Here is a 20,081-nt window from a genome sequence, read left to right on the forward strand (position 1 = left end):
AAAAGACGAGGTGTTGGACGTCTTGAAAAATAGTAAGGTGGATAAGTCCCCAGGGCGTGATGGGATCTACCCCAGAATACTGAAGGAGGCAAGAGTGGAAATTGCTGAGGCCTTGACAGAAATCTTTGGATCCTCACTGTCTTCAGGTGATGTCCCAGAGGACTGGAGAATAGCCAATGTTGTTCCATTGTTTAAGAAGGGAAGCAAGGATAATCCAGGGAACTACAGGCCGGTGAGCCTTACGTCAGTGGTAGGGAAATTACTGGAGAGAATTCTTCGAGACAGGATCTACTCCCATTTGGAAGCAAGTGGTCATATTAGCGAGAGGCAGCATGGTTTTGTGAAGTGGAGTAGTATCTCACTAACTTGGTAGAGTTTTTCGAGGAGGTCACAAAGATGATTGATGCAGGTAAAGCAGTGGATGTTGTCTATATGGACTTCAGTAAAGCCTTTCACAAGGACCCTCATGGCAGACTGGTACAAAAGGTGAAGTCACATGTGATCAGAGGTGAGCTGGCAAGATGGATACAGAACTGGCTAGGTCATAGAAGGCAGAGAGTAGTAATGGAAGGGTGCTTTTCTGGTTGGAGGGCTGTGACTAGTGATGTTTTGCAGGGATCAGTGCTGGGACCTTTGCTGTTCGTAGTATATATAAATGATTTGGAGGAAATTGTAACTGGTCTGATTCGTAGGTTTGCGGACGACACAAAGGTTGGTGGAATTGCGGATAGCGATGAGGACTGTCAGAGCATACAGCAGGATTTGGATTATTTGAGACTTGGGCGGCGAGATGGCAGATGGAGTTTAATCCGGACAAATGTGAGGTAATGAAAAGGGCAACACAGGTGGAGAAGGTAGTCAAGAAACCATACGGCATGCTTGCCTTCATTGACCGGGGCATTGAGTATAACAATTGGCAAGTCATGTTGCAGCTGTACAAAACCTTAGGTCGGCCACACTTGGTGTTCAATTCTGGTCGCCACACTCCCAGAAGGATGTGGAGGCTTTAGAGGGAGTGCAGAAGAGATTTACCAGGATGTTGCCTGGTATGGAGGGCATTAGCTATGAGGAGAGGTTGAACAAACTTGTTTTGTTCTCACTGGAACGAAGGAGGTTGAGGGGCGACCTGATAGAGGTCTACAAAATTATGAGGGGCATAGACAGAGTGGATAGTCAGAGACTTTTTCCCAGGGTAGAGGGGTCAATTACTAGGGGGCATAGGTTTAAGGTACAAGGGGCAAGGTTTAGAGGAGATGTACGAGGTATGTTTTTTATACAGAGCGTAGTGGGTGTCTAAAACTCTCTGCCGGAGGAGGTGGTGGAAGCAGGGACAATCGTTACATTTAAGGGGCATCTTGACAAATACATGAATAGGATGGGAATAGAGGGATACGGACCCCGGAAGTGTAGAAGATTTTAGTTTGGATGGGCAGCATGGTTGGCGCAGGCTTGGAGGGCTGAAGGGCCTGTTCTTGTGCTGTACTTTTCTTTGTTCTTTGTTAAACCTCATCCAGTTTAAGGAGGCACATAGGACTCATATGACAGTGGTGAGGATGAGTATGTTCTTTGCGGGGATAGTGGATAGGTATCGGAAGGGGGGCCCCGCGAATCACAGCATATGTTCTGGGCATGCCCAAGACTGAGGGATTCTGGCAGGTATACTCAGGTGTGATGTCCGAGGTGTTGTATGTGGTTCCAAGTCCAGAGGTGGCAATATTTGGCGTGTTGAATGACCTGGAAATCCACGCGGTGAGAGAGGCCGATGTTTTGGCCTTTGTCTCCCTGATAGCCCGGAGATAGATTTTGCTAGGGTGGCGGGATTGAGGGGTCAGCAAGAGGGGTGGAGGGTGTTAAAATGGGAAGGCAAGATGTCACAAACAGTCATGCCCAGCAAATTAGGACCCGGCCCTTGTGGAAGACAAACCGACTGCTGACCATGTGTTCCGGGGTTAAGGTGGTCCCCTTCATGTTCAAAGGCTTGCCGGTATAGGGGGCCAACCTCACTTTGGTGTCGCACAGTCTGGAGCATGATTCCTGTGCGGAGGAATCATTAGTCTCCAAGAAGGACCTCATGCATTCATCATACAGTCTTCTGGACCTCTGTCAAAGGCCTCCAGCTTCCCGACTAGTGGGAACCTGAATTTTTACGTCCCCAAGTTGGGGGGTGTAATCAACCAGGCGGCTAAGCCGTTCCACGAGCGAGTCCGGAGTTTTCTTTTGTCCTCGCCTCCAGTTTAATAACTTGAGAGAGCCAGGGTTAGCAGACCAGAGGTTTATTTAACTACATAGAATATTCTGCTCACGGCAATAACTCTCTCCCAGTACAATCCTTGCTGGGAGAACTAACCACACCAGGCCCAGCTTTGGGCGGGCTTTTATGTAACAAGCTTCAGCTGGGTGGCTTTGTCCCCAATCTGGGAAGCTTGTAGTCCACTAGTCCTACGGGGATATCAACAATGCTTTCCCCGTATTCCTCATGGAGGTTATAACAAAAAACCTTCTTTTCTCTATCCCTCTCTTTCGTGTCTGAGTGTGAAAGCAGTGTTTTGACCCTCCTTTTGTGGTTTGAATGTCTGTAATAAATTAATCCTTTTTTAGTTAATCCGATCTTGCATTTGCTTTGGGGTTATTAATCGACATTGGATCATATCAAAACGTCAGTTGTTGGCAAAATACACCACTGTTTATTAAGAGCAAGACAAATTAAAACACCTTTGTGTGGTGAGAGGAGAAATTAGTGCTGCTTAAATTAACCCCCCTCCTTTCTGTAACACTCTTCATAAAGCTGGTACACCATCCAGGGCTGGCTTTGAAATCCACCCCAATGCCTAATTTTCTTTTTTTTTTCTGGGCGGAGTTTCGGATAGATCAACATGAAACTTCAAGTCCATTCTGGCGATGTTCATTGATGTATTTTGTGATTTACCATATTTATTGGTTGCCATCTGCCTAATCTGTGTAAAGAGCTACTCCATTCTCCAACTTTCTTCTCTGGTACCTTGAATTTTCTAGCTGCTGCAGTTATTTGTCTACTCTCTGCAAGCACAATGACTTTAATTTGAACTGGGCTGTGTATCTGCAATGCCTTTTTGATACCATGCTGCTAAATTCGAGTGGAAATGGCAGGAATGCAGCACACACCAATGAGGTGGTGTGATGACTGTCTAGTACTAGTAATTCACCAGTGTTTTAGTATCATGTTCTGCCATTGTGTTACAGCTATGTTATGTTGTGACCTTGTGGGCTCCACCTATGGGCCATTGTGTGGCTTCACCCACAGGGAAATATGTTGGGGCATGTACGGGCTCCGCCATGGCTCCTCCCCTTGAAAGGAAGTATAAAGAGCAGTTGACCTGTAGGCGGTTCACAGTATTGTACTAGTCGCAGGCAGGCTCTGTTCTGAGCTGATTAAAACCTCGGTTTGCTTTTACTCATGTCTTTGAGTGGTCACATCAATTTCATCAGCTTAAACACAACTATGGAATCAGCCCTCAAACCTGATCGACTGGAACTCGATCCGCAGGCTGCGGAGGCGAAATAAATTTTTTCGCACTGGCTTCGATGCTTCAAGGCCTATCTCACTGCCGCTTCCATGCCTTCCGTCACCGATGAACAGAGGCTGAGCCTCCTCCACGCACGGGTGAGCCATCGCATTTCTGTTCAGCTCGACGAGGCCTACTCATACGTAGACGCCCTCGCGATGCTCGAACGCCTCTATGTACGGCCCGTAAACGAGGTCTACGCGCGACACATCTTCACCACTTGCCGCCAGCGCCCCGGGGAGTCGCTAGATGACTACCTACACGACCTCAAAGCCCTCGCACGCAACTGTAATTACCAGGCCGTTACAGCCACTCAGCACATGGAACTCGCTGTCCGAGACGTCTACATGGCGGGAGTCCGGTCGAATTATGTGAGACAGCGCCTGCTCAAAAAGGGGGGCCAGGACCTGGACGACACGGTAACATTAGCCACCTCTCTGGAGGTTGCGTTTCAGAGCCTTACTGCGTTCCCGGCTGACCGTGCGACCCCCTCGTGTGCCCCCGACCAAAGACTACCCCAGGCCTATGCCGCGCGGCCGCCCGCCTATCATGGGGGGCTACCCTGCTATTTTTTCAGCCAGTCTCAACGCCCCCGGCAGCACTGCCCGGCCCGCAACGCGAATAGCAGCAGCTGCGGAAATAAAGGCTATTTCGCCAAAGTTTGCTTGGCCAGGTCTAAGAACTCGAGCTCACAGGCCCGATCCTCAGACTTACAGGCCCGCAGACCCCGCAGTGTGGCAGTGTGTCTGCCGAATCCTCCCCCTGCAGACGCATCATCAGCCTCGTGCTATCAGTGGGGGCGGCCATCTTCCAGCCATCGCAGCACGTGAGCGCACGGGGGCTGCCATCTTGGCCATCCTCCCCCATACGGCTGGCCACGTGCGATCCATGGGGGCCGCCATCTTAGACTCCATCTTCCTCACTGCCCGCCACGCTCGACCAACCACCATCTTGGCCGGCAACTGCTACGCCGCTGGACGCGTACGATCAATATGGACAGTCATCGCGGGGCCGCCCCAGCACTTCTGACCACGCGCCGGCTATCCGCAGCTCAGCGCGGTCACCCTGGACCAGTCGCGACCCAAGCACCTCCGGAGCTCCATGATGGACGTCCGGGTTAACGGGCACGGGACGCCTTGCCCCTTCGACTCCGGGAGCACAGAGAGCTTCATTCACACGGACATGGTAAGACGTTGCGCGCTCCCAATTTTCCCGTCGCAACAGACCATCTCCCTCGCCTCTAGGTCGCACTCGGTGCAAATCCAAGGGTGCACTACTGCAACCCTAGCGATACAGGGCGCTGAGTACGCTAACTTTAAATTATATGTGCTCCCAGAACTCTGCGCTCCTCTCCTATTGGGACTCGACTTCCAGTGTAACCTCAGGAGCTTAACCCTGAAGTTCGGTGGGCCCCTACCCCCACTCACCATATGCAGCCTCATGACCCTAAAATTCGACCCTCCCCCTCTCTTCGCAAACCTCTCTGCCGACTGCAAGGCAGTTGCCACCAGAAGCAGGCGGTGTAGCATGCAGGACAGGACGTTCATTAGGTCCGAGGTCCAACGTCTCTTGCGGGAGGGTGTCATCAAGGCCAGCAATTGGGGTGGTGGTCGTCAAGACCGGGGAAAAGTTCCGGATGGTGGTTGATTACAGCCAAACCATTAACCAGTATACGCAACTCGATGCGTACCCCCTTCCCCGGATTGCAGACAATTTAAAACCAGATCCCACACTACCGGGTGTTCTCCACGGTGGATCTGAAGCCTGCATGCCACCAGCTCCCAATCCGTCCGGAGGACCGCCACTACACGACCTTTGAGGCAGACGGCCGCCTTTTCCATTTCCTCCGGGTCCCCTTTGGCGCCACGAATGGGGTTTCGGTGTTCCAAAGAGCAATGGACCGAATGGTGGACCAATACGGACTGTGGGCCGCATTTCCGTACTTGGACAATGTCACCATCTGCGGCCATGATCAGCAGGACCACAACGCCAACCTCCATCGATTTCTCCAAACCGCCCAAACCCTCAGTCTCACCTACAATAAGGAGAAATGCGTTTCCGCACAACCAGACTAGCCATCCTCGGCTACGTCGTGGGGAACGGGGTCCTAGGGCCCAACCCTGATCGTATGCGCCCCCTCCTGCAACTCCCTCTCCTTCACTGTCCTAAGGCTCTGAAGAGGTGCCTTGGGTTCTTTTCATATTATGCCCAGTGGGTCCCCAATTATGCGGACAAAGCCTGCCCACTAATCAAGGCCACCATCTTTCCACTGGCAACTGAGGCCCGCCAGGCCTTCAGCTGCATCAAGGCGGACATTGCCAAAGCCGCGATGCGTGCGGTGGACGAGTCCGTCCCCTTCCAGGTAGAGAGCGACGCATCAGAGGTCGCTCTCGCCGCCACCCTCAACCAAGCAGGCAGACCGGTAGCGTTCTTTTCGTGAACCTTCACCACCTCTGATATTCGACACTCCTCGGTCGAAAAAGAAGCCCAAGCCATTGTGGGAGCCGTGCAGCACTGGAGGCACTACCTCGCGGGTAGGAGGTTTACCCTTGTCACCGACCAACGATCGGTAGCCGTTATGCAGCGTTACGCAGCGGGGCAAAATCAAGATCTTGAGGTGGAGGATCGAACTCTCCACCTATAACTACGATATAGTATGTCCTGGGAAGCTCAATGAGCCCCCATATGCCCTGTCCCGCGGCACATGCGCCAGCCCGCAAGATGACCGACTACGGGCCATCCACGATTACCTCTGCCACCCAGGGGTCACCCGGCTCATCCCTTATATCAAGGCCCGCAACCTGCCCTACTCCACCGAGCAGGTCAGAGCTATGACCAGGGACTGCCAAATCTGTGCGGAGTGTAAACCGCACTTCTATCGACCGGATAAGGCCCACCCGGTAAAGGCATCATGGCCCTTTGAACGCCTCAGTATCGATTTCAAAGGGCCCCTCCCCTCCAATAACTGCAATACATATTTCCTCAACATCATAGATGAGTTCTCCGCTTCCCATTTGCAATCCCCTGCCCCGATATAACCACGTCCACTGTCATTAGAGCCCTGCATAGTGTCTTCACCCTGTTTGGATTCCCCAGTTATGTCCACAGCGACCGGGGCTCGTCATGAGCGACGAACTGCGTTAGTACCTGCTCAGTAAGGGCATTGCCTCGAGCAGGACTACCAGTTACAACCCCAGGGGAAACGGGCAAGTGGAGAGGGAGAACGCGACGGTCTGGAAGACCGTCCTACTGACCCTGCGGTCCAGGAATCTCCCAGTTTCTCACTGGCAGGAGGTCCTCCCTGATGCGCTCCACTCTATCAGGTTCCTCCTTTGCACGGCCACGAACGAGACTCCTCATGACCGCTTGTTTGCTTTCCCTAGAGCAGCTACCTCAGGGGCCTCGCTTCCGTCCTGGCTGCAGACACCGGGACCAGTCCTCCTCAGAAAACACATCAGGAGCCATAAGATCGACCCTCTGGTAGAGAGGGTCCAGCTCCTGCACTCCAACCCCCAGTATGCTTCTGTCGAACACCCCGGTGGCCGACAAGATACCGTCTCACTCCGGGACCTGGTGCCCGCAGGCTCCACCACCACCACCCCCACCTCAGCCCCCCACTATATACCACCCAATCTACCATGTCCAGCGCCCCCGCCCCTATATGGCTCCTGGGCTCCCTCCCGCCCGCCACACCGGTCCGCAGGAATGAAGCTCCAGAAGAGACACTCCCGGAGTCCACGCTTGTGCCCGCATTGACCCCACTTCTGATGCCAGCACGGATGAGCCCGACACCCGGACCAGCAACAACGGCAGAGCTTCAGCGATCGCAGCGCACAATCTGTGCGCAGGACCGGCTGAACTTATGAGCCCGTCACCCCCGCCAGATTTCATTTTTTAACAGGGGGTGAATGTGGTGAATGTATAGTACTAGTAATACACCAGTGTAACAGTATCATGTTCTGCCATTGTGTTACAGCTATGTTATGTTGTTGGCCTTGTGGGCTCCACCTATGGGCCATTGTGTGGCTTCATCCACAGGGGGATATGTTGGGGCGTGTACGGGCTCCGCCCATGGCTCCTCTCCTTGAAAGGAAGTATAAAGAGCAGTTGACCTGTAGGCGGTCCACAGTATTGTACTCGTCACAGGCAGGCTCTGTTCTAAGCTGATTAAAACCTCGGTTTGCTTCTACTCGTGTCTTTGAGTGAATTGATGGTCGCATCAGGTGGTAGCCTTGAATCACGTGTTGATGTGTGCAGATATGAAGAGCTGAACAGCTGCCTACGATGGTGTACTGTTCTATGATTCTATCAGTGCTCTTCAGTGGCGGGTTGTGGTAAGTACTAAGAATTTCGATTTTTTGGTTAGTTCCGGGGGTGACTTATACACTAGATCGACTATTACTTGAGTATGTAGGGGATGTATATACACCCTTTCCAACAGGGGTCCCTAGAGCAGGATCAATGGCCAATATTTCTACCCCTCCAGCTCAGGATCACAGAGATGAACTGATTTGGCACAAATCAGGAATTAAACCTGGAATGTAGATGTTTTCTTGAAGATTTGGTGATGTCCTGCACGAGGGGACATAGCTTTAAATTGAGGGGTGATAGATATAGGACAGATGTCAGAGGTAGGTTCTTTACTCAGAATAGTAAGGGCGTGGAATGCCCTGCCTGCAACAGTAGTAGACTCGCCAACACTAAACGCATTCAAATGGTCATTGGATAGGCATATGGACGATAAGGGAATAGTGTAGATGGGCTTTAGAGGGGTTTCACAGGTCGGTGCAAAATCGAGGGCCGAAGGGCCTGTACTGCGCTGTAATGTTCTATGTTCTATATTCTATTTTGTTCGCTATTATGGTGTTAATGGAACTCTGTAATGTAAATTAGAGTTTGTCCTAATATTTCAAATAAGGAGTTGTGGTTATCCACAACTGGTTGGAGCTGGTTTGGCACAGTGGGCTGAACAGCTGGCTTGTAATGCAGAACAATGCCAGCAGCGCAGGTTCAATTCCCGTACCGGCCTCCCCGAACAGGTGCTGGAATGTGGCGACTAGGGGCTTTTCACAGTAACTTCATTGAAGCCTACTTGTGACAATAAGCGATTATTCTTATTATTTTATTATTATCCTCTTCTGTGTCTTTCAGAGGATCCTGCTATCCGAGGACGTCTGACTGAATGTCTTGAAACTATTCTGAACAAGGCCCAGGAGCCACCCAAGTCAAAGAAAGTGCAGCATTCCAATGTTAAGAATGCTGTCCTGTTTGAGGCCATTAGTCTCATTGTTCATCATGACAGGCGAGTAGATAATGCTGCAAAAATTGTTATAGTGGGGACTTCTGGCGGTATATAGGGGGATGATGTACACGTGGTGGCTCTTGCATGAGTACTGCATTTGTAGCCCTTTCACCCAGTTTCTGGGGAATACCATTTTGATAGATGGTATGCCATTCCCAAAGAAAGGAAAAGCCCAGCTAACAGGGCAAAGAAACCTGAGGCAGAGGTTCATCGACAAAATCAGAGACTTCTCGGTTGTCTTCGGTTAAAAAAATGGCAGAGGCTGTTGCTGAGACTCCGGCCCACTCCACATATGGTTGGGGTGCTTAACTGCATCTTGGCGGTGAAATTCGAGCAGCAATGGCAGATTATGTTCGGGGACCTCCGTAAATCGATGGAAGATGCCCTGGCTCCCATTTGGTCCACGTTGGAGAAGACCAACGAGATGGTAAAAGCAAATGGCGCTGCGAAAAAGGTCATGGAGGTGGCTCTCTTTTTTTTAGAAAATATTTTATTGAGGCATTTATAATTTTAACATTTTAAACAACAGAGAGATCTGCTGAGATGCCTCTGATAGCCAGTGTGAATAAAGCACTGAAGGCCAAAGTGGATAATTTGGAGAATTGTTCCAGGAGGCAGGATATTAAAATTCTGGCATTGCTAGAGGGAATGGAAGGCCCAACTCCCATAGAACACATTTCAAAGATGTTTAGGAAAATGATTGGGCAGGGTGGATACACGTCCCCTCCCGAGTTGGATCGAGCCCTCTGGACGCTCCGACAGAAGCCCCTTCCCAACGAACCAACACAAGTTGTTATTGTGAAACTCCACAGCTCCAGGAAAAGGAACGGGTCTTGGGATGGGCTAAGGAGCATCACAAAAAAACTATCCCTGACCTCCGCCCCCCTTACCCCCACCCCCAAACAATACCATACCAAAATTTACATTCAAACAGTAGAGCAAACAAATAAATTGTGAAATAACATGGGCTGGGTGCAAGTTGTTTGAGGTTGCGGTGAGGTTTTTGGATGTTGGGGGTAGCCATGTGGATATAGGGAGGTGTTCAGGTTCATTGTACATGTCTGTATTTCTTTGTTCTTCTGTGGGATGAGTGTTTAATAGGTTGGCTTTGGATGGGGGGGGGGGCTTAATGTTATGGGTGGTTTTGTTCTTTATGCGAGAAATGTTATGGTAAACATCTTGCTCCTTGTTGGACTAAGATGTTTTAAGGGTTTTTTATACTTTGTGTCTTTTTTCTGTTAATATTTTTACTCACTCTGGGTGGCGGCTGCTCTGCTAATCATGTGAGAGTACCATTAATAAATGTGTGTTTGGAATTCGACTTCCGGTCAGCGAGCGAAGCGGTCGCAGGGAGAGGGGCTCCCGCACGCGGCAGAAAGCAGGGAAGGGACCCCCGGGCAGGCCGGTCGGCGGAGGAGCATCGGCGGCGGCGGCGACAGGGCTCGGTGGCGGCGGCAGAGGGGCTCGGCGGCGGCGGCAGAGGGGCTCGGCGGCGGCGACAGAGGGACTCGGCGGCGGCGGCAGAGGGGCTCGGCGGCGGCGGCAGCGGGGCTTAGAGGCAGGGCTTGACGGCAGCGGCGGCAGCAGAGGGGCTCGGCGGCGGCGACAGAGGGACTCGGCGGCGGCGGCAGAGGGGCTCGGCGGCGGCGGCAGCGGGGCTTAGCGGCAGGGCTTGACGGCAGCGGCAGAGGGGCTCGGCAGCGGCAGGTCCAACCCCCCCCCCCCCCCCCCCCCCCAACGCAGGCCAGGAGCGGTGCGGCAGCGGCAGGCCCCCCCCCCCCCCCCCCAACGCAGGCCAGGAGCGGTGCGGGACCGAAGGGGGGGCCAGGCCGGAGGCAGCGACCAGGAGGTCACGAAGTGCGGCAGCGAGGACCCCCCCCCCCCCAACCGGCAGCGGGGACACCCCCCCCCCCCCAACTGGCAGCGGGGACCCCCCCCCCAACCGGCAGCGGGGACCCCCCAACCGGCAGCGGGGACCCCCCCCAACCGGCAGCGAACACCACGTGGCAAGAACAAAGGGACTGGGCGAAAGCCTCTCTCTCTCTCTCTCTCCTGGGTGAGTGAGGAGAAAGGAAGGGGGAGAGAAAACCAAAAAAAAAAGACTTATATTACTGTTTTAAAAAAAAACCCCAAAAGAAAACTGGTAAAGAGAAAGGGGGGAGTATATACTATTTTCTCTCTTTTTACACTCGCTCCCAGCAAAAGTAAGCCCATCGGAGAGGAGTTGCATAAAAGCGGGGAGGAGGAGAGAAAATAATTAAGAAATAAATAAATAAAATAAAGGGTTAAAGGAAAGAAGGGGGGGGGGAAAATAAATTTAAAAAAATAAAATAAAAATAAAAATAGGGTGCGGAAAAGGGGGGAAAAGAAAAACAAGGGGAGAAGAAAAGATGAAAGGGATGGGGGAGAAAAAAATGCCAGAAGGGAGCCAAGAGAAAGGGGGCACCGGAAGTAGACGGGGAAAAGGGCAAGCCAGCTCGGGCGAACGAGTCAGCACACGAAGCGGCGGGAAGGATGTATCGCCGCATCAAAAAGAGCTGGACAGACAGGTACCCTCTCCCCTGGGGTTAGAGGGGGGCGTGAATTGGAAGGCAGCCTTTGCCGAGGTGGTGAGGGAGCAGCTGCAGGCAATCAAGGCAGAGTTGAAAGCAGACGCAGAGGCCGCAGTACAGGCAGCAGTGACCAGGGCCATGTCAGGGGTGCAGCAGGCTCTGACCAGATTGGAGGAGAAAGTGGATGCCCAAGGGGAGAAACTGGAAGCCCATGAGGCAACCATTAAAGAGCTGGAGAAAGCAGCGACCGACATGAGCGACCGGGTCACGGCCCTGGAGAGGGAAGTGGCGAGACTGGGTGCAACACAGGGGAGCCTGAAGGGCAGGGTAGACGACCAGGAGAACAGCTCGAGAAGGCAAAATGTTAGGATAGTGGGCCTGCCAGAGGGGATCGAGGGCAGAAATCCCACAACATTCGTGGCTGCGATGCTGGGCTCCTTAGTGGGGGAGGACACTTTTCCCACCCCACCGGAAATGGACAGAGCTCATCGGTCACTGCGCCCGAAGCCCAAGACAGGGGAACAACCGAGAGCAGTTATAACCAAACTGCACCGGTACCGGGATAGGGAGACAATCCTGCGCTGGGCCAAGGAAAATAGAGCCTGCAAATGGAACGGGCACGCCATCCGAGTCTACGAGGATCTTGGAGCGGACATAGCTAAGAGACGAGCTGAGTTCAACAGAGCGAAAGCAGCTCTCTACAAGAACAAAGTGCGTTTTGGTATGCTGTACCCAGCAAAACTCTGGGTCACATACCAAAACAAGGAATATTTCTTTACAGCCCCTGCTGAGGCGAATAGGTTCGTCGAGGAGCACGGGCTGGAAAAACGGCATGGGAGGTAGGGACGAGGGGCCCATGGCAAGGAGAAACAACATGCCGACGGGGGGGTGGGGAGGGGCGAGGCAAAGCCAGCCCCTCCCCCCCAGCAGGAACACCCAGAACAAAAAACAACCCACTGCCCAAAGGACCGCTCCATGTGGGAGGCCAGGCCCCAGCACGAGGGAACGGGAGTATTGGAGAAGGGAGAGGAGAAGCGGGACAGCAACCTCCGAGAGGGGAGCCACTGTGCTAGCAGGAAAGCTAGCGACGGGGGCATGCAACAAAGCAGGGCCGCAGCGCACCCCCAACAGGGGGGAAGGCGCCAGGCAGGGGAGGGGGAGGATCACCCATCAAAGTCGGGAGAGCAAATGGGGACAGGAATAGGGGATAGAGGGGCAAAGGAGGGGTACACAGGGGAGGGGGGAGAAGGGAGAGAGCGGGGGTGGGGACACCCGGGATGCGAGAGACCAGGGAGGGGAAATGCAGGGACAAAGGGACAAAAGAGGCCAGAAAAGGAACAGGGCCACAAAGTGCCACAAACAAGGGCTCGAAACAGGGAACCGCTGCAAGCACCCCCGCAGTACGGTCTGTGGGCGAAGGGGCCCCCCGGAGTGCAGGGGACTACCCGCGTGGCAGACACACAGTGGACGGCCATGGCGGGTGCCCCCGGGACAAGGGGAAACCCCGGAGCGCAGAGACCCGACTGCAAGGGGAGAGCAGTGATAGTGGCCATCCTGGACGGCCCCCTAACAAAGGGAAACCCCAGAGGGCAGGGGCGCGTCCACCGGACAAATATGGTTAATCCCACAGGAGCGAGGGGGCAGAAGCCCCCCACCAGGATAGTCACCTGGAACGTAAGGTGACTTAACGGCCCAGTGAAGAGATCTAGAGTCCTCACCCACCTCAGAAACATGAGGGCCGACATAGTCTTCCTCCAAGAGACACACCTGAGGGAGCAGGACCAACTGCGGGTAAGAAAGGGCTGGGTGGGACAAACCTATCATTCCTGTTATGGGACAAGGGCCAGGGGGGTGGCGATCCTGATTGGCAAGAGGACAATGTTTAGGGCGACAAAGACGGTTACAGACCCAGGGGGGCGGTATGTCATGGTCAGCGGGGCCCTGGATGGGGCGCCGGTAGTTCTAGTCAACGTGTACGCGCCCAATTGGGACGACACGAGCTTCATCCAAAAGACCATGGCAGAAATCCCGGACATAGCGACGCACCGACTAATCATGGGGGGGGGGGACTTCAACTGTACAGGACCCAAAGACGGACAGATCAAACCCCAGAACGGGGAAAACCTCAAACATGGCAAGGGAACTCAGTCACTATATAGAGCAGATGGGAGCAGTAGACCCCTGGAGATTCGCCCACCCGGGGGAGAAAGAATTCTCTTTCTTCTCCCCAGTACACAACGTGTACACCAGAATTGACTTCTTTGTGGTGGGGAAAACGGTGCTTCCAGGGATAGACAAGGTGGAATACTCCGCAATTGTGATATCAGACCACGCTCCACACTACGTTGACGTGCGGCTAGAGACGGGAAGGGCCCAGCGCCCCACATGGAGGTTGGACGGTGCCTTACTAGCTGACAAGGCCTTCAGCGAAAGGATAGCGCGGACCATAGCGCAGTACACGGAGAACAACCAAAACGGGGAGGTCTCACCCTCCACGTTCTGGGAAGCGCTTAAGGCCGTACTAAGAGGGGAAATCATTGCCTACAAAGCGCAAAGAGATAGCGAGGAAAGGGTGGCTAGGCAGAAGCTGGTCGACTCCATACTGGAGGTAGACCGTAAATACTCCGAGGCCCCGACCGTAGAGCTCCTGGCGGAGAGAAAAGAATTACAAAGGAACTTTGACCTGTTCTCCACCAGGAAAGCAGTACACCAACTCCGCCAGGCACGCGGGGCCCTGTACGAACACGGAGACAAAGCCAGCCGCCTGTTGGCACACCAGCTGAGAAAGCAGGCAGCCAGCAGAGAAATTGCGCAAATCAGAGGTACCAGAGGCACGTGGGAAACAGAACCAGAGAGGATCAACAAAACCTTCAAGGTCTTCTACCAAGAGCTGTACACCTCAGAGCCCCCAACGGGGAAGGCTGGGATGAACCGGTTTCTTGATGGACTGGACATACCAGTCGTGGGAGAGGGCAGAAAACGGGACCTGGAAGCACCACTAGCACTGGGAGAGATCATGGAGAGCATTAGCTCCATGCAGACGGGGAAGGCGCCGGGACCGGACGGATTCCCGGCGGACTTCTACAAAAAATTCGCGACAGCGCTGGCCCGCACCTGCGGGAGATGTTCACAGACTCGCTAGCTAGGGGCACACTGCCACCCACGTTAGCACAGGCCTCAATCTCGCTGATAGCTAAGAAAGACAAAGACCCAATGGAATGTGGGTCATACAGACCCATATCTCTGCTGAACGCAGACGCCAAAATACTGGCCAAAATCCTAGCCAAAAGGCTAGAAGACTGTGTACCTGAGGTGGTCACAGAGGACCAGACGGGCTTCGTCAAAGGTAGACAGCTTACCGCGAACATCAGGCGCCTGCTGAACGTGATAATGACCCCCTCCGGGGAGAGAACACAAGAGGTGATCGTCTCCCTGGACGCAGAAAAGGCCTTCGACAGAGTCGAATGGAAATACCTCATAGAGGTACTGGAGCGGTTCGGGCTTGGAACAGGGTTCACCGCTTGGTTAAAGCTCCTATACAACGCTCCCATGGCGAGTGTACGGACCAACAATACCAACTCCCAATGCTTCCAGCTGCACAGGGGCACCAGACAAGGATGCCCACTGTCCCCGCTGCTGTTCGCACTAGCAATCGAACCGCTAGCAATCGCGCTCAGGGCAGCAAAAAATTGGAGTGGGATCCGAAGGGGAGGTAGAGAGCAGAGTCTCACTCTATGCGGATGATCTGCTCCTCTATATCTCGGACCCACAAAGCAGCATGGACGGAATCATCGCGCTCCTGAAAGAGTTTGGAGCCTTCTCGGGCTACAAACTCAACATGAGCAAAAGTGAGATCTTCCCAGTACACCCGCAAGGGGGGGGGGGGGGGGGGGGGGGTGCAGCATTAAAGGGGCTGCCGTTCAAACAAGCCCGACATAAATTCCGCTACCTGGGGATCCAAATAGCCCATGACTGGAAAGGGATCCACAGATGGAACCTCACCAGCCTGACGGAGGAAGTTAAAAAGGACCTGCAAAGATGGAACACACTCCCGCTCTCCCTCGCGGGGAGAGTCCAGACGATCAAAATGAACGTACTGCCCAGGTTCCTCTTCCTGTTTAGATCCATTCCGATCTACATCCCCAAGGCCTTTTTCAAAGCGCTGGACAAGCTTATCATGGCGTTCGTATGGGGTGGTAAAAATGCTAGGATCCCAAAGAAGGTCCTACAAAAAACAAAAACCGGGGGGGGCTAGCCCTCCCGAATCTACAATTCTACCACTGGGCGGCAACAGCCGAGCGATGAAGGGGATGGATCCAGGAGCCAGAAGCCGAGTGGGTACGTGCGGAGGAGGCTTCCTGCATGGGAACCTCCCTCCGGGCCCTCGCCACGGCAGAACTCCCATCCCCACCCAAAAAACACTCCAGCAGCCCAGTGGTGACAGCCACCCTCCAATCCTGGAACCAACTGCGGCAGCAATTTGGCCTGGACAAGGCTCCCATCTGCAACAACCATAGGTTCAAACCAGCACTGACTGACGCCACCTTCAAAAGGTGGAGGCAGGACGGGGGGACACTGACAGTCAGGGACCTATACACGGATGACAGGATCGCAACACTGGACGAACTGACAGAGAAATTTCAGCTAGCTGGGGGGAACGAGCTACGGTACCTGCAGCTCAAAAACTTCCTACGAAAGGAGACAAGGACGTACCCACAACCGCCACGACAGACGCTACTGGAGGACCTACTGGACGCAAGTATCCTAGAGAAAGGGAACTGTAGTGACATGTATGACCGACTGGTAGATAGGGACGACACCGTACTGGACGCAACAAGAAGGAAATGGGAGGACGACCTGGGGATGGAGATCGGGTGGGGACTCTGGAGCGAAGCACTGCATAGGGTCAACTCCACCTCCATGTGCGCAAGGCTCAGCCTGACGCAACTAAAAGTGGTACGTAGAGCCCACTTAACGAGAAACCGTATGAGTAGGTTCTTCCCGGAGGTGGAGAACAGATGTGAACGGTACCAAAGAGGCCCGGCCAACCACGCCCACATGTTCTGGTCTTGCCCCAGACTTGTGGAGTACTGGACAGCCTTCTTCGAGGCTATGTCCAAAGTGGTGGGGGTGAGGGTGGAGCCATGCCCGATAGTGGCGGTCTTCGGGGTTTCAGACCAGCCAGATCTATTCCTGGGGAGGAGGGCGGACGCCCTTGCCTTTGCCTCCCTGATTGCCCGCCGTAGAATCCTGTTTGGCTGGCTGTCAGCAGCACCGCTCAGAGCTGCAGACTGGCTGTCCGACCTCTCGGAATCTCTCCAAATGGAGAAAATCAAATTCGCCATCCAAGGGTCGGATGACGGCTTCCACAGAACGTGGGAGCCATTCATGCAACTGTTCCGGGACCTGTTTATGGCCAACGTACAAGAGGAAGAATAGTCGGGTGGCCAAGAATCGGGAAAATGGACGGGAATCGGGGGAAGGTAGCCGGGGGGGGGGGGGGGGGGGGGGGGGTGTTACGGGCTCGTTATGGGGGTTTGATGGCAAGCCAAGGCCCAAAACCAAACTATAAAGGAATGCCTATAAACATGTGCCTCGGCCATACTGGGGAATGTAACATATGTATGCTGGCTAAAGGGGGCGGCTACAATTGTTGTTATGAAGATGCTTACCTGTAAATATTCATGTTAAATTTTTGTGTTTTCTTTTTTTTTTCCTCTCTAATAATTTGTAATCTGTCATATATAAAATATGAAAACTCAATAAAAAACATTTATAAAAAATAAATAAATGTGTGTTTAAGAAACGTACCTTTAAGAAATGGGTGTTTATTACTGCAGTGATGTCAGAGTGTGGGTGGAGCTGGGCTGTCTGTCAGCTTTTTAGTTTCATTTTAGGCTGTTTGCTGCAGGGTGTGTTTTAGTTTCATTTTCAGTGTTGGAGGTGAAGCCAGACCAAGCAGGTGTACTGCTGTTCTCTCTGCCATCAAAAGACTATTTCTTGATCATTTGGTGAATTCAGAATTATAAATGTTTTCATTAGTGAATGGAAACCTGATGTGCTTCTGTTGAAAGGTGTTTATTCTGTCTTCTGGATGTTGTTTGGGAAGTTATGAAGGATTACTTAATGTTGTTGGGTGTTGTATTTGAATTGATGATTGCTAAGATGTTCACTGTATGTTTCAAAAAGGTTAACTTGAGTTCATAGAATAAACATTATTTTGCTTTAAAAATTACTTTTCCATTTCTGCTGTACCACACCTGTAGAGTGGGCCGTGTGCTCCCCATACCACAATCTAGTAAAAGTTGTGGGTCAGATGTGATGTGTTATGTACTCTGGGATAACACAGGCTACAACTGGATGCAGCTTTAACTAAAAGATACTCCAGATCTTGAAGTTAGTTCAAACTGATTTATTGAACCAGTAGCACAGTTCTCTATGAGTTCGACTCTCTGCTAACCTAAGTGTAGTTACTCACATTAAGTGTGGTGGCAGACCACCCACCATCCGGTATCTTGATCTTGACAGGGCAGCACGGTAGCATTGTGGATAGCACAATGGCTTCAGAGCTCCAGGGTCCCAGGTTCGATTCCGGCTTGGGTCACTGTCTGTGCGGAGTCTGCACATCCTCCCCGCGTATGCGTGGGTTTCCTCCGGTTGCTCCGGTTTCCTCCCACAGTCCAAAGATGTGCAGGTTAGGTGGATTGGCCATGATAAATTGCCCTTAGTGTCCAAAATTGCCCTTAGTGTTGGGTGGGGTTACTGGGTTATGGGGATAGGGTAGAGGTGTTGACCTTGGGTAGGGTGCTCTTTCCAAGACTCGATGGACCGAATGGCCTCCTTCTGCACTGTAAATTCTATGCTGGGGTCTGCCGGGGATAACACGGGCAAATCGGTGGCATGAGCATCATAGCCCTGCGTTTGCTGGTTTCGGAGCTGCTGGACCTTCTGCAGCACCGGGAGGTGATCCAGGTTGGGCAAATGTTGTCCGCAGTTCCCTGTTCATCAGGAGTTGAGCCGGCGACATGCCAGTGGACAGCTGGGTCGCCCTGTACGCAAGCAGGTAGATGTCAGAAGCAGAATCTGCGGCCTTGCAGATGAGCCGTTTCACAATGTGCACCCCTTTTTGAACCTTCCCATTGGACTGCGGATAGTCTGGGCTGGAAGTGACATGTTTTAAATGTTATGACTTGGCAAACATAGACCACCCATGGCTGTTGAAGCACAGGCCATTGTCACTCATGGCAGTGAGTGGGATACCATGCCTGGAGAACGTCTCCTTACAGGCCTTGATGACGTTCTGAGATGTGACGTCTGAGAGCTTCACGACTTCAGGTTAGTTGGAGAAATAGTCAATAATCAACAGGTAGTCACGACGATTCACACGAAAGACATTGATGCCAACCTTGGACCACGGGGAGGTTTCGATTTCATGCTGCTGGAGCGTCTCGTTGCTCTGCGCTAGCTGGAAGCATTGACAGGTCGCACAGTTGAGGACCATGTTCGAGATGTCCTGGCTAACACTGAGCTAGTAGACAGCCTGCCTGCCTCTGCGTCTGCACTTCTCAACGCCCAGGTGTTCTTCATGGATTTGACGGAGCACCAAGCTCTGGAGACTGAGTGGAATGACAATCCGGTCCAGCTTGAGGAGGAGACCATCAATCACCATCAGGTCGTCCTTTACATTGTAAAATTGAGGGCACTGCTCTTTCTTCTACCATTGGCAAGGTGTTACATGACACGCTACAAGAGGGGGTCTTTGGCTGTTGCCTCGCAGATACGAACCACCTTCTTGTCAGACGCCGGGAGGGTGCTAGCACACAGCTGCACCTGTGATTCAATCTGCCGGATGATTTCCAGTGGTTCACAAGGCAAGGTGATGGAGCGGGACAATGCATCAGCGATGAAGAGCTCCTTGCCAGGCATGCACACTAAGTCAAAGTCGTACCTTCTGAGCTTGAGGAGGATGTGTTGCAACCGAGGCGTCATGTCGTTCAGGTCCTTGTGCATAATGTGGACCAGAGGCCTATCATCTGTCTCGACAATGAATGTCGGCAGGCCGTAGACATAGTCATGAAACTTGAGAATACCATCAATCACCATCAGGTCGTCCTTTACATTGTAAAATTGAGGGCATTGCTCTTTCTTCCAGCCATTGGCGAGGTGGTACATGAGAAGACCCAGGCATTCCTTCTCTATTTGCGCACAACTTGTTTCGGTGGGCGCCATAGCCATCGATGTGTAGGCTACCGGTGCCCAGGATGAAGTGTCATCGCATTGAAGCAGCACCGCACTGATGCCATCCTGGCTCGCATCTGTTGAATCTTTGTCTGCCTGTCTGGGTTGAAAAATGCCATGACGGGTGCGGTAGTGAGCTTGGGTTTCAGCTCCAACCACTCTGCCTGATGTGCTGCCTTCCACTCAAAGATAGTGGACTTTTTCACCAGGTTCCGTAGGGCCATGGTGTGTGAGGCCATGTTTGTGATGAACTTACCTGGAAAATTGACCATGCCCAGGAAGCGCAACACCAGCTTCTTGTCTTCAGGGATCTTCATGGCTTTGATGGTCTTGACCTTGTCTGTATCTGGGTGTACACCCTGCTGAGAGATCTGATCACCTAGGAACTTGAGTGTCGACATGCCAAAGCAGCATTTGGACCTGTTCAGCTTCAGGCAATTGGCATGA

The 20,081-nt window shown here is 52.7% G+C and overlaps 1 protein-coding gene across 12 annotated transcripts in view; it reads left to right on the forward strand.

Annotated features, from left to right (window-relative positions):
* LOC119971578 (AP-2 complex subunit alpha-2-like) overlaps nucleotides 1-20,081 on the forward strand; it is a 527,190-nt gene that overhangs the window by 103,721 nt on the left and 403,388 nt on the right. For all 12 annotated transcript variants that reach the window (XM_038807337.1, XM_038807343.1, XM_038807342.1 and 9 more), the window contains one exon: nucleotides 8,694-8,844. In XM_038807337.1, coding sequence (XP_038663265.1) covers nucleotides 8,694-8,844 — 151 coding nt within the window. The remainder of the gene's footprint in view (nucleotides 1-8,693; nucleotides 8,845-20,081) is intronic.

This window comes from Scyliorhinus canicula, chromosome 9 (genome assembly GCF_902713615.1).
Source record: "Scyliorhinus canicula chromosome 9, sScyCan1.1, whole genome shotgun sequence".
In the NCBI taxonomy this organism is placed as follows: domain Eukaryota; kingdom Metazoa; phylum Chordata; class Chondrichthyes; order Carcharhiniformes; family Scyliorhinidae; genus Scyliorhinus; species Scyliorhinus canicula.